Consider the following 13,397-nt stretch of genomic DNA (forward strand, 5'->3'; position numbering starts at 1 on the left):
TTGATGAAAATGTCAAAATCCACCTTGCTTAGTGGGTCGGCAGAATTTGCCGAAAAATGCAGGAAATAGCATTTTTTTAGAGGGTCTTGATTTAAAAAGCATACCCCTGGACCCCCCTGGGATGCATCGAGCCTTCGACGCTCCATGTGCTGAAACATGTTCAATCCCGCCATAAGAAATTTGCTGCCGCCGTCTCTGTGGCGGGCCGGGAACTCTGCCTCCGTCAATTTACAGATGTCATGGACATTGTCCCTGTCATTCCTCCGAGTTCTGGGCACCTGAATTTACCGTTAAGCGTTACCGGGCGTCCTGAATTTACCTTTAAGCGATACCAAGACCCCCCATGCAGACCCTCACGCCTTCGGTTCGAATTACGCCTGATCTTAAAGGATCAATTTCCATCCTTCCTGCTGTGTCAAAAGTGCCAATTTTGACCACGGGACGGATCAAAATGACTGGAGAAGCGGAAGCCATGTTCATGTTGCAGTAGGTATTTTTCCTGGTATTCATGACCTAGCCTCCTTCACCGGCCTCTCTAGGAACATTGGCAATTTTTTTTGGGGGGGGGGGGAGGGGGGTCTATTCGCGATTTTTAACCGGGAATATGCCGGGAAAGGAATATATGCCGGGAAAGGAATATACACCGGGAAGCTTGTACGGGCTAGACGAAATCGAAGGTCTGTTGGTAAATACATCAATGATGCCTTTAAACTCCACTCACCTTCAGGGATGAGTGGAGTGCCGTCACTCGGGGAGGTCGCGGACGTCATCAGACGGATCAGCTCTCATTGGATGTTTCGACCCTTATCCGTAACATCCTCCTTCTGTCGGGTCCAGCAGTGGTGGCCAACCCACTACTCGTCCGCTCCTCCCGGCTTCCAGCTAACTTCCTCCCTTTTCCTCCACACCCAGCATGATGCAGCCTCCGCTGTTTCTCCTATACTACGCACTGCGTTCTTTCTTGCTCTTCCCGGTTATTCCCAATGCTGTTAGTAGCTTCCATGTAGACTGAGCTGGCAAACCTCGGCACCCTACTTCTACTGGGAACAGCCACGACTGCCATCCTTTCTCTCTGCAGCACTGGAGCAAGTCGTGGTACTTGCTCGCCTTTCTCTCATGTGCCTCCTCACACCTCTCCTCCCACGGCACTGTTAGCTCGATCAGTATGATCTTCTTCCCTTCTTCTGACCATAGTACTGCGTCAGGCCGTAAGTTTGTCTGGACTACTGAGGGGAAGTGCAGCCTTCTCCCCAAATTTACCTTCAGCTCCCATGCTCTCGCCTTCTGTAGTATGCTCGCTTCTGATCTTTCTGTCGCGGGACGACGACTCTTCTCACCCTCTCTAACAAACGCCATGACTGGCGCGCGTTTCGCCTCCACATGGCGCTTCTTCCTCCTCTCTACTTCTAGAATGCTAGCAATGGTCGACAACACCTTGTCATGGCGCCACCGGTACCTGCCCTGGGCGAGGGCTACTTTACAGCTGGAGAGGATATGAGCCATTGTTCCTCTTTCCCCGCAGAGCTTACAAGCTGGGTCTTCTCTTAGTTTCCATCTATACAGGTTTGCTGGTGAGGGTAGCGTGTCGTACACGGACCTAAGCATGAATGATACACGGAAAGGCTCTAACTTCCATAGCTCCGCCCATGTGATTTTTCTGCTTGGGAGATTCCATTTCGTCCATGCGCCTTGCGCTGCCAACTCCACGGCCTTGGCCCTTCGCCTTTCTTCCTCTAAGTTTCTAACTTGATCCTGTACCAGTGCTCTTCTCTCTTTCCTGTTGGCTTTTCCCCACTGTTTGAAATGTGCACATCCCAGGCCCTGTCTTCCGATATTGGTTATTCCAACTATATCCCTCAAGACCAGCATCCCTTCTGCCTGTGAGACCATTGAGTCGGGCTTGAACTTCCTCCCTGCCCTTGTTGTGACTCCGGCCTGGTTGATCTGCTTTTCCTGGGAGTCTCTTAACTGCATGACCACTCTGAACTTTGCCACCTTGTATTCCTCCACTGCAGATGACAACGGGAGCTGTAGCTGGCCTGTTGTAGAGTAAAAACCCAGTGCTGTGAAACTTGGCGGAACACCTAGCCACTTTCTAAGGTGTTTGTTGACCTTTCTTTCCATTTCTTCTACGCTTGTCAGTGGTATCTCATATACGGTCAGCAACCACATTAACCTCGGGAGTAATCCGTGTTGGTATAGCCAAGCCTTGAACTTGCCTGGCAATCCAGACTTCTCAATTCTTCTAAGCCACTCCTCTGTCTGCGCTACGGTGCTGCTGGCATTCTTTCTATCAGTAAGAGAGTCATCGAACCACTTCCCCAAACACTTGACTGGGTTGCCTACTATTGACGGGATGGGTTCGCCTTGTACTTCCAACTTGAATCTACTTGTTACCTTTCCTTTCTTGATGATCATACATCTGGACTTCTTTGGTTTGAACTTCATTCTTGCCCAAGTTGCCATGTAGTCCAGCTCAGATAGCATCCATCTGGCTTCTATATGGGAAGTAGTTGTCAGTGTGATGTCATCCATGAACCCCCTCAAAGGGGTCAGTCTTACTCCTGACTGCATTCTTGGCCCCTTTGCCTTGCTTGCTGCCGCATCTATAATGAGATTCATGCCCATTATAAATAGAATCGGAGAAATGGTACATCCAGTTACAATACCCTTTTCGAGCTTCTGCCACTGAGTTGTGAATTGTGCCGTTTTGAAGCGCATCTGGATGCCACCGAAATAGCTGCTTATCATCCCCTTCACTCTTGCTGGGATGTGGTAGTGGTCTAACGCCACCTGGATGAGGGCATGTGGAATGGAGCCATAGGCATTAGCTAAGTCCAGCCAAACCACAGTCAGATCACTTCTTATTTCATCAAGACATACCGAATATCTTTGGAATTCAATATGGATGTGTTGTGATAATTTCTAGTAATTTGTTCTCCGGGTTTTTTTTCACAGAAGGTTTCCTTATCCCCTTTTTACTGTTGTTTCTGCACACATTAAAACTTCTCTAAACCACAGGACACATCTGCAACATATCAGCAATATATTCCTCTCAGTTATCACAACACCTCTGTATTGAATCTACAGGGAGCTCATTTTTTAGTCTTAGGGACGTTGGACGAAAGAAGTTGGAGATTGCATTAAACAGATAATATATACCTAAGAATCAAAAGTAAGTTATTTTCTTTAGCTGGATTAAATCTAAAATATCAAGATATGTTTAGTTCAAGCATAGAGCAGATCTAATTCTAAACCTTATGTTGTATCTCAGAAGGAATGGCACTTTTAGTGTAGTCTCTAATCCACACAGTCATACTACTATTAGAGCAAAGAAAATATTTTACTTGGACTCAACCTACAAGCAATCCGTTATTTTAATGACAGCAAGTATCATAACTCCAAATCGTTTATATCTAGGCAAAAGATAGCAACGTACTAGCATATTGACAATTGACACACGCCACAAAACTCGATTCAAGTGTACATTTGCCGTGAAAAGAGAGAATCGTGTTCTCTCTCATTACAGTGCTAGAAGTGATTCTAATGTGACAGGTTCAGTTTCTTCCCGTGGTTGCTTGCAGTTCGATCCAAACCATTAGGGTTGGGGACCACTAGGAACAATGAACTGGCAGACAAAGTATTCCATTCTGTCACATGGTTGGTCATCCCAGCTGTACCCTGCCAGTGGCCACAGATGGACACAGTCCTGGGAAGATGATGTCGAAGCATCGTTGGGCTCACCTGAAAGAATTTGAATGACAACGAGGTAACGAGTCATACAACAAGGCATGGGAATTTAGAACCTTGCCAGTAATTTGCAAAAGGGAGCAGTCCATTCTAGTTGAAATTGTACCCACCGGGTGCCCAATAGGTAAAGCTTCCGATATCGGCTCCATCGGACCACTTGAATTCTCCTTCGTCCATAACATCATCCAGACCAACCCACAAGTCCTTGCCATCGCTGTTCGCAGCAATGAAGTCCTTATGGATAGAAAGTGCAGTTACTTAGTTACGAAAATAATTTCACAGGTTGGTATGTCATAGGACAAAGAAGTTTTCTTTTACACAACCAGTTTTTCGGGCCACCTACATCGACTACATATAGCGTCAAGAAGCAGAACTCCAGTTCGAAGCTATGAGGAAGATGTCTGACAGACATCAAAACGTCGGCAGGTGAGAAAAACTGGTTTCGTAATTGAAAACATGTTCTAGTTACTTAGTTTATTTGTATCGCTGAAACAATGGTTAAACATAGGAAGTAACACAACTAGTTATATTGAAATTAGTGATAAATGTTCATTCGTTGATACTCACCACTTTGAGCTGGCACACGTCTGCATATATTATTTCTATAATCTATGCAAGTATGTTTTCTTTTACATGACCAAGGATCTTTACGAAGACATGAAGCCCTGAAGATATGGATCGTAACTGTTAGGACTACAAGTACCGTACAAATTGGGATATAGTATACCGACGACTATACCATCAATGCCTCTGTGGGTGAGGACAAACCACATAAAAACGATTTCGATATGACGTGATGATATATTGGTCAGATATCGTGATGATCTTGTACGACTGCAAGCCATTCGCGTGCCTAATGACATCGCAACTGAGTTCCCGTGCAAGTCAGGGATTCAAAAAATGCATGTTGTAATGTTGCCCGCTGACTTTGGCACCGATTATTCATTGATAGAATTATTCACCAACTATGCTGGTCACCTTCGGTCTAGCACATATAAGCACTGCGGTCTGAGTTTGTGCGCTTTAATTTAATACAATTGCATGTATTGCTATGTATACAGGCGCGAGATTACTAACCACTATAGGAAGTCAAGTTCCTCAATACGTTTTATGCATATAAGTAGAAATATTATGATATTGTGACGAACTGTGAATTTGTTAGATCAACACCAAAGTTTAGAGTAGAGGGGCTCTACTACGAATAATGCTGCCTGTCATTGATACTATTGAGACAAGTTATTAAGTCGCCATGTCTATAAAAGTACTTGGCTCTCAAAAATAATTTCACCAGGTTAGAAGATCATATTATACAGGAGATTCTATCATACAATAATTCGTGTGTCTCACCTATTTACGTTTCCATGCCTATTAGACATCTACCCGTCAGAGCTTCTAACTGGAGTTCTGCTTCTCGCCACTATATGAAGCCGAATCAAAGAAGCCAGCCCTAGTGATGAAACGGGACGAGGGAGGTACAAACTTAAGATTGTGTTCTCGCTGCAAAAGTGCCACCTACATCAGCTAAGTTTTTTGTTTGAAACTTTGAACCTTTATCTATTCATAAGAATCTCAAATCGACCAAAAGATCAGATAATGATAAAGCTGCGTGAAACAGAATCCGTTTTGAAACATTGAGGAAGATGCCTGACAGAAATAGAAACGTCAGCAGGTGAGACAGCACTAGTTGTGTGAAAGAAAACTGCAATGTCCTAGTACCTGGGTCTCTTTGCTCTTCACGGCGACAATCAGTCCTCCCTGCCGCCGGCAAGCATCCGTAGCCTGCCGATAAGTGGCCGTGGTGTTGGATACCGTGTAACACACGTCTCCTAGCACCTTAGACCCCTCAGGACACCCACTGATTGCTGAAAAACACCATGCCGTACTAGATTTGACGGTGGTAGATTTCAATTTTAATATTTTATGTTCAACCATTCATCCGCCAAAAGGCAGATACTTAACCCTCAATTTGGACCCCAGGCATAAATTTTGAAGTACCATTTGAACATTTTTAGTCTGAAGACAAATTCCTTCCGTGACTTTGTGAGCCAGTATATTCTTTACCTTCTCCTAATTTTTTATGAAGATTGGTACAATACTGTGGAAGCTATAAAAAAAAAAGTCCGGGATCAGTCCGTCTGGAGTCCAAACGGACCCCAGCAAAAAAGTGCAGCTTTTGAAACAAACTTTTGACTCTAACTCCCTATCTACTTATCGTATCACCACCAAACTTTTAGAAGATAATAAATATGTAAAACTAAATCCTCATAGAAACTTCTGTGTCATCACCAAATAATATGACGACATTATGACATCATTTAGCTAATAAGGGTGGCCATCTTGGATTTTGACTTATAACGTCATGAAATTAGCTTAAATTATAAATTTTGAATCATGAAAATAGCATTGAATTTCATAGAATTTTATTGTGAGAAAACAAGCATTGTTTACCAAGAACACCTTGTTTAAATCGAAATTGGCAAATTTTGGCAAAAATATTACTGTCATAATTCCGTTGCCATGGCAACCTCAAATAATGATATACTTACTTTATTGGCAAAAAAAATTTGCTAACAATATTTTGTGATATATTCTTCTTATTACCAAGTTTCGTAGCTTGAGCACTAGCCGTTCATGAGTTACTGGACATAAAGGTTGCTGAGGGCCTCAAAATTCCCCTCTCTGGTCTTAATAGTGCAAAAGATGGTCCTTCTGATCTTTTGCATAAATTATGATAATGAGGTAGAATTAGCAACACCTTATTTAACATGTCAAAATATTCCTCTTACATTGACGAATCAATGTATGTACAATGATCACCGATAGGCATTGGAACTGAGATTTTATGAACAAAACATTTTGGACCCCACTCGGTCATTTTAGTCGCAGAAAAAGGTCGGGTGCCTGAGGGTTAAGCAACTAGCATTGATATGATTTTGGAAACTTTCAGAGGATTCAGACAGCAATCCCTTGTCTTTCGTCAGTGACCCCGAATTCGAATGGCTGTCTGAAACGTCTGACCGTTTACAAAATCATATCCAGTTGCTTGTGAGTGAATACCTTTTCACGTACCTTATTACAACAGGCAACAGTATAATTCCGGACGAACACTTTAATTCCGGTGTCACAGCGTTCTCGACCCCCCCCCCCCCCCAGCGATTTCAAAAAGCCCTGGTAGTGACATAGTTGGCGTGTTAAGCCCCGGTCACAAGAATCGTACGATTGACTGCGATGGAGGCTTTATGTGCGGCATAAGCGCAGTACGTCGTAAGTCCGGGAAGAATCGGAAGCAATGGTTTAAATATATGAAGCCGTGGTCACAAGGATCGTAGTGCATCGTACGATGAGGTCATTAGAGCATACCTGCGTCAATCGCAGGTAAATCATAGTAAAGCGGGGAGCCTCCTATGACGAAAATAGAGCTGAAATGGATTTTGAACATGTTCAAAATTTCGCTATCGTCGTAAGATTTTATTTGCCCCCAAAGCAGACTTCATTACGGCAATTTTTGTCTACTGATGAGGTTTTACATTTATGAATTTTTAGCATGTTGTGATTGTTTCAGTTTTCCCTGATATTGTCGATATTGACGAAAAGGGAAAATATATAAGTCGCAACTGCCTCAGTCGCAACCAGAGAACAGCGCGCCCTGCACAGGTGATGCGGACAATTGTTTGATCGCTTCATGCACGTGAGTTTATAATTAGATCAAATCTCAGCTCTCGTCGGTCTTGGGTCAGTTTACCATAATCGTGATAACCATGGGGACAACTCAAACATAAAGGCAAGCTCTATGAGTCGGAAATATATATGATATAATGCTTATGATATGATTTTTGTATGATGGCATCTTTTTGTTGATAGCATATCATGACACGATCTTCGAAAGAGCCTGACACGTATAGCCGGCAAGCAGGCCGAGATAACCATACCAGTACTCACGCTTGATTTGAACTTTTGCTTGTAATACTCTTGTTGTCATTATAGACACCCAGGTGCACTCGGAGCACTCACTCAGCCTACTACCAGATGCCCCCAAGCCGAACAAACTACATTGCCTTCTTTCCCAGAACATGTGAAGGACTGGAACGGTCACCCAGCACACGTAGCTCTCAGTGCCACTATAGACAGTTTTAAATCACAAATATAGCTCCCTCCCCTCCCATCTCTCCCTCCCCGTTACATTACTCAGTTTCTTTCACGCTTTGCCGTAGACCTTCACATTATAGGTAGCATAATCTTCAATTAGTTGAAGGCGGCTGCCTTAATTCAAAGAGGATCTATAGATTCCGAGCCGAACGCTTTACCAGTTACGCTATGCCCGATGCCGACTGTGTATCAAAGTTCTCACCGACACATTTGTCATCTTCATTCACATAACCTGTAGGACACTGGCACGCCCATCCGTAACTGGTCAGCATACAGGGATGAGGTCCACAGTTACAGTCCGAGTAATCTGTACCATTAAAACAAGTGGAGTGTTAACTAATTATCTAGCATTGCCAAATATGACCATTCCATAACATGACCCATCCAATAAAACAATGTCATGACATTGAATATGCAAACATGCCACACTTCTCATACACTGTGTCTAGAATGCTCACTCGCACATGACGTACATATGTCACAACACGATGTTTCTATTATTTAAACCGTGTGGGTGATGTTTTAAATAACAAGGTATATACCAAGTCGCAAATTGCAATCGTTTCTCTGATAGTGCAATGTTTTAACTAACCAATGCTGTACTGAAACCATAGCCTTCTAGGCAAAAGTAATTATAAATACAACGTTAACGTTACATGCAAAGCACAACCGTAATGCAAAATTATGTACGCCATCATATACTTCAAAATGTCTCGTCTGAAGCTGACCTTTGCACGCGCTTACGTCACTGCTCCCCTCCTTCAATGTCGTGGTCCCACCAGGACACGGTAAGCAGTCTGTTTGAGCACTGGTGTTATGGTACGTCCCTATAGGACACGGGGCACATTCCCCGGACATTGGGACATGTACGGATCCGGGAGGGCAGGCAACTATAAAAGAGACAATGCGTATTGTTATGAACTGGTATGCATGAATTAAGAAATCCTTTATTGTCAACGTTTTGTGTGCTACCTTTAGGTATAATTGGAATTGCGGATTTAGAGTGTGTAAGATACTGCATCATGAAGTTATATTCATATCAAATGATTTCAAAATTATAGGAGTTATAAAACTTAACAAGCACATCTGGCGATCGTACAGTAAGCCGTTTCGAAATAAGAAAGTCCTCGGAGTGGCAAAAAATTCATTCTCGATAAGGATAAATGAGTCAGTTGTCTAAACATTCAATGAATCAATAGAATGAATTATCGTATGTATATGTAGTCAACACTCGAGTCAATTTTATCCCTATTCAGACCGGGGGGGGGGGGGGGTCTTTTGATGCCCGCGCCAACTTGGATGTCCTATAACGCCGGAACGGCTTACGCTAGAGCCACCAAATTTGATGAGTTTTCCTAAAAATATTGTTGGCAACAAGTTTACAAAGTTTGACAATTTTTCCATTTTTTCGTGTTGCCATGGCAACCGTTTGTTGACAGGCAGTTTTGCCCAAAATCACTATTTTTGGTTCTAACAATGTATTTTTCACATTTATTTGCTATATTACTGCTATTTTGTTACATTACTTATATCATTAAGCATATCTTTCATAATTATATATGCATAAATTATGCTAATTTTATGACGTCATCAACCCAAAATCCAAGATGGCGGACCGTATGGCCAGATCAAGATAACAAGCTAATTATCCCTTAAAATTTGTAACTACCTGGTATTTTTTCATCAAAAACCATCTAAATGAATGAATTTAGTCTATTTTCATTGCCTGTTGTGATTATTTGCTGCAAAAAAAGTATTTTTAAAAAATCAAGGTGGTGGATATAATATGGCGGAGCCCAACTCGTATCTTAGATGTGCATGACGTCATCTTTATGACGTCATTTTGACGTCATTGATGTTGCTATTGGCAACGCAAGTCGTAATAAACATTATTATGTACATAAATATACATGCCCTGTGTGCCGTGCCCGGATATATCCGGGATAGCGTATTCCCCCGAAGTAGCAACTTTGTGCGCGCGTAGCGCACGAACCCCGGAATTTGGGGACTCGGCCTTCGGTGGTTCTTTTTGGAATGCAGCGGCCAACCCTGGCACTGATAGCATTTTATAAGGCTGAAACTCTGGCAGTTTAAGGGTTAAAACTCTGCGTTTCTAGAATACGCACCGCAATGACTGTCATATGATCGGAATCCGACTGGACACCCAACAGTAGGGTCCGACATGCTGACTCCCGTGTCTTCAATCGTGAGATTGGCGCCGTCGACGGGAATGACGACTGCACCGGACGCCAAGTAGTTTTTGACATCGACAGCAACTTGTCTGAAAAACCAGAATCATACATCCGAAAATAGTTTCATCAGCTTGGTAGAATATAGGATATAAGGGACTTCCTTTTACAAAAAAGAATCCCCTTATATCCAGAATCATGCAGATGAAATACAAGGTGTGAATTGGTACGTAAGGAACGTACATTGGTAATGTTTTTTTTTTTGTCTCATCTACCTGAGATAAGCATCCATGTCGGTTGGAAGAAGGTTTGACTGCAGGGACAGTTGGTCGCCATGTTCCACGTACATCTGTATGGTAATGTCGACGATATATATGGGAGAAGTTTCTCTCGTCAACCTCACACGGGTACCTTCGTCAACAGAGATGTGACTGATCTGTGGTAGGAAAGTAACCGTCATTAAGAATGTGCAGTAAACATCCATCGATTTGCTGACATTCAATTCTTGGTCCAGATAGAACAATCACGGTAAATGATCTAAAGGGAATGATGAATCGAAGAAAATTCAACTTATTACAAATATTGATCGGCATTTGAAATAATACATTAAAAGGTACGTAGTTATAAATGTACGCATGTGAATATTATACCATAGTGATTTTGTTGGCAAATTTTAACTTTCATTAGATTGTTTATTCAATAAATTTACCAGATGTTGATGAGGGTCGTTTTATAAATGTTGGTTTTGGCTAGAGTGATAAGATTTGCTTCTTTCGGGTTTCTAGCATGAATTTCAGAAGTGGTGCCTGAGGCAACCCGTGTCTAAAAGTTGGGGAGTTGAAGCCAATTTGCAAACTTAAAGCAGAGGGATTCTCCTTCTTCATCATCAGCACAAATGTTAAGATTAGTTTATTTTCAATAGCGAAGTTCATTTTCAAATTTGCAGCAACATGGGGAAATTTGATTTTTTTTTCAAATGACCTACCCATATAACATAACCATGCAACTCTCTGAACAAATGTTTGAGGATATCCTTATAGGATGATGATTTTTTTAGGAATATTGTGATACACAAAATATATCGCGAGCCTGATATGGGAGACAACGTTTTGTTGATTGAATCCGTGAGCTGTGACAGAGAGTGCTTAGTAGCGCATTTACAGTATTGTTAGGACCGTTTCGCTCAAACCTCAAAAGTTGCCTTACCAATGAAAGTCGCAGATCATGAGAATTAATTTCTTGTGTTAACAAAAACAACGTCTGGTAAAAATAAACAGAAAAAAAGCACAGCGAGTATGTCAACATTTGCATCTTACTAACTTATTTGCAAGATCTCATACACTATGTTCATACAAATTACTCCATTCAATGACTGTTACGTCTCCATACCCCACTGCTTTCGACACAAAAATGCTTTGTATCACAAGCGATACATACACAGAAACGCAATCCTCCCGTCCTCTGTTTGGTTCTAGGCGAGGGATGTCTAGGCGAAAAGGGATCGCGCCTTACACTGTAATGTTTAACGATACAGTTTCTTTACCCTGCATGGTGGAGTGCACAACCTCTGACGCAAAAGCTCCTCCCTGATAAACCTTCTAATGGCAGCGAGATAAGGTGTCGTCAATGTAGCAGACTCGATAGTCAGGCCTCCCATTACAATGAACGCGAAAGGGTCCTGGGGATCTGTAGAAAATGAAATTGGTAAAATCATTTTGGCACATATTCGCTATATGAGTTCACCAGGCCCCTTCGGTTGCTAGAAAATACTAGAAATCAAACAAATGGAGTAAACAAATTGCCATAGAACTTTACTGTTAAACTTTTCAATCAAGACCATAGCAATATATGCGGTCAGGATATCCATTAACGATATAGATATTAGATACACAACCTTGACATTGTGAAACCGCAGTGAACCACAGTCGGTTGTTCTGACGAGTCATCCATAGCCAGTTGGTGTGGTCTCCACACTGATAGATATCTGTATCCACACCATATACCTGCGTGGACGAAAGGTAGTAAATACTGTGTAGAGCTTGAAGCTATTTTTGCGCATGCGATTTAATTATAATAAAAGTGAACCTTTGCATTCCAATAATTTTCTCACCTTTGGCGGATTGCAGTTCATTGTACAGAGCTCTCTATCCTCTCCGCTTGAATGAGCTGTGTAACAAATCTTGTGGCCGTTTGCAGGGTTCGCCAGGTCCTCTCTACTGCAGGTCGGGTTGGCTGTTGTGTTTAGAGGAAGTTAATTTCATTATAGTTATGAGAGAGTTAAGGCCCAATCAGCTATGATTTATTAATGTCTTATGTGGCTGACAATTTCACTCTAATCTTAAACAACAGAATATGTCATTACATACTGAGATCAAGTGCAGAAATGCCATAAGATGGAATGAGGTAAAAAAAACGCATTTCATCCTTTCGGAATACTCAAAATATAGTAATTTACTCTGGCGAACACATGTGTACTAACGTTCACAATAGCTGTTTCCACTCCATTGTCCTTCTGCACCGCAAACTATGGGACCATCTGAAACAAGCTGGAACCCAGGATCACATGTAAGCGTCGCAACGTCGTTGTAGCAGGTCCCGTTCGTAATAGCCTGACCACTGTGTATGTATCCAACTTCACCGCAGCAGACTCCTAACGAAAAAAAATGACGAAAACATGGTGAAACGGTACAACAAAGGTGTCAACAAATGAATCAAGTGCTTTCTAATTAATAAATGCTTCGTATCAACTATTAAGTGAGTGGTGTTATTCAACGTACTTTCACATAATGGCACCTCCGACCAGTTCCCGTCCTCTCGGCAGGTTGCAGTGCCACTCCCTATCAGACTGTAGCCAGCATCACAGTCAAAGGTTGCTATGCTTCCGTAACAAGACTTCCCATTGGTCGTCTGGACATGACCGTTGACAATTGCTAGGGGGCTGTCACAACATATTTCTGGAGGGAAATTACATTTCTCTCGTTTAATCTGATGAACTAGTTTAAGATTCATGCTATGTATCATAATCTCAAGCTGCTAAGATTGCCGTTAATGATATTTATCAAAGCCAGATTTTGCTATTTTATCAACTTAATTTCTAAACAAAACATGTGATGCATGAACAAAGCATCACTTTGGCAGAAAATTTAAAAGTACTGTTCAACGCTATTACGATCCTTTTTCCATATGATATTTTTAAACGTAATGGTTTAAAGCAGTGCAGACAGGAATGTTATTCACATTAAAATTCATTGGTATCAAGTCAATTTTGCAATTTTCATTCTATTTATTTGTAAAGTGTAAAATGTTGATTGA

The 13,397-nt window shown here is 42.0% G+C and overlaps 2 protein-coding genes across 2 annotated transcripts in view; both read right to left on the minus strand.

The window, feature by feature from the left end:
* Window positions 1-942: 942 nt before the first annotated feature.
* Window positions 943-2,622, minus strand: LOC118404865. Its single transcript, XM_035804245.1, has one exon. It carries the CDS (start codon window positions 2,620-2,622, stop codon window positions 943-945), a length of 1,680 nt encoding a protein of 559 aa, XP_035660138.1.
* Window positions 2,623-3,353: 731 nt separating this feature from the next.
* The window catches only part of LOC118404866 (sushi, von Willebrand factor type A, EGF and pentraxin domain-containing protein 1-like), a 15,780-nt gene continuing 5,736 nt past the window's right edge, over window positions 3,354-13,397 (minus strand). The window contains exons 11-22 of the mRNA XM_035804246.1: window positions 12,863-13,039; window positions 12,565-12,735; window positions 12,196-12,317; window positions 11,980-12,088; window positions 11,629-11,771; window positions 10,361-10,521; window positions 10,023-10,177; window positions 8,625-8,786; window positions 8,099-8,203; window positions 5,467-5,612; window positions 3,861-3,984; window positions 3,354-3,744 (exon numbers count right to left, since the gene is read on the minus strand). Of these exons, the coding sequence (XP_035660139.1) occupies window positions 3,599-3,744; window positions 3,861-3,984; window positions 5,467-5,612; window positions 8,099-8,203; window positions 8,625-8,786; window positions 10,023-10,177; window positions 10,361-10,521; window positions 11,629-11,771; window positions 11,980-12,088; window positions 12,196-12,317; window positions 12,565-12,735; window positions 12,863-13,039 (1,721 nt within the window). The 3' untranslated portion in view covers window positions 3,354-3,598. The remainder of the gene's footprint in view (window positions 3,745-3,860; window positions 3,985-5,466; window positions 5,613-8,098; window positions 8,204-8,624; window positions 8,787-10,022; window positions 10,178-10,360; window positions 10,522-11,628; window positions 11,772-11,979; window positions 12,089-12,195; window positions 12,318-12,564; window positions 12,736-12,862; window positions 13,040-13,397) is intronic.

Source organism: Branchiostoma floridae, chromosome 17, assembly GCF_000003815.2.
Source record: "Branchiostoma floridae strain S238N-H82 chromosome 17, Bfl_VNyyK, whole genome shotgun sequence".
Taxonomy (NCBI): Eukaryota; Metazoa; Chordata; class Leptocardii; order Amphioxiformes; family Branchiostomatidae; genus Branchiostoma; species Branchiostoma floridae.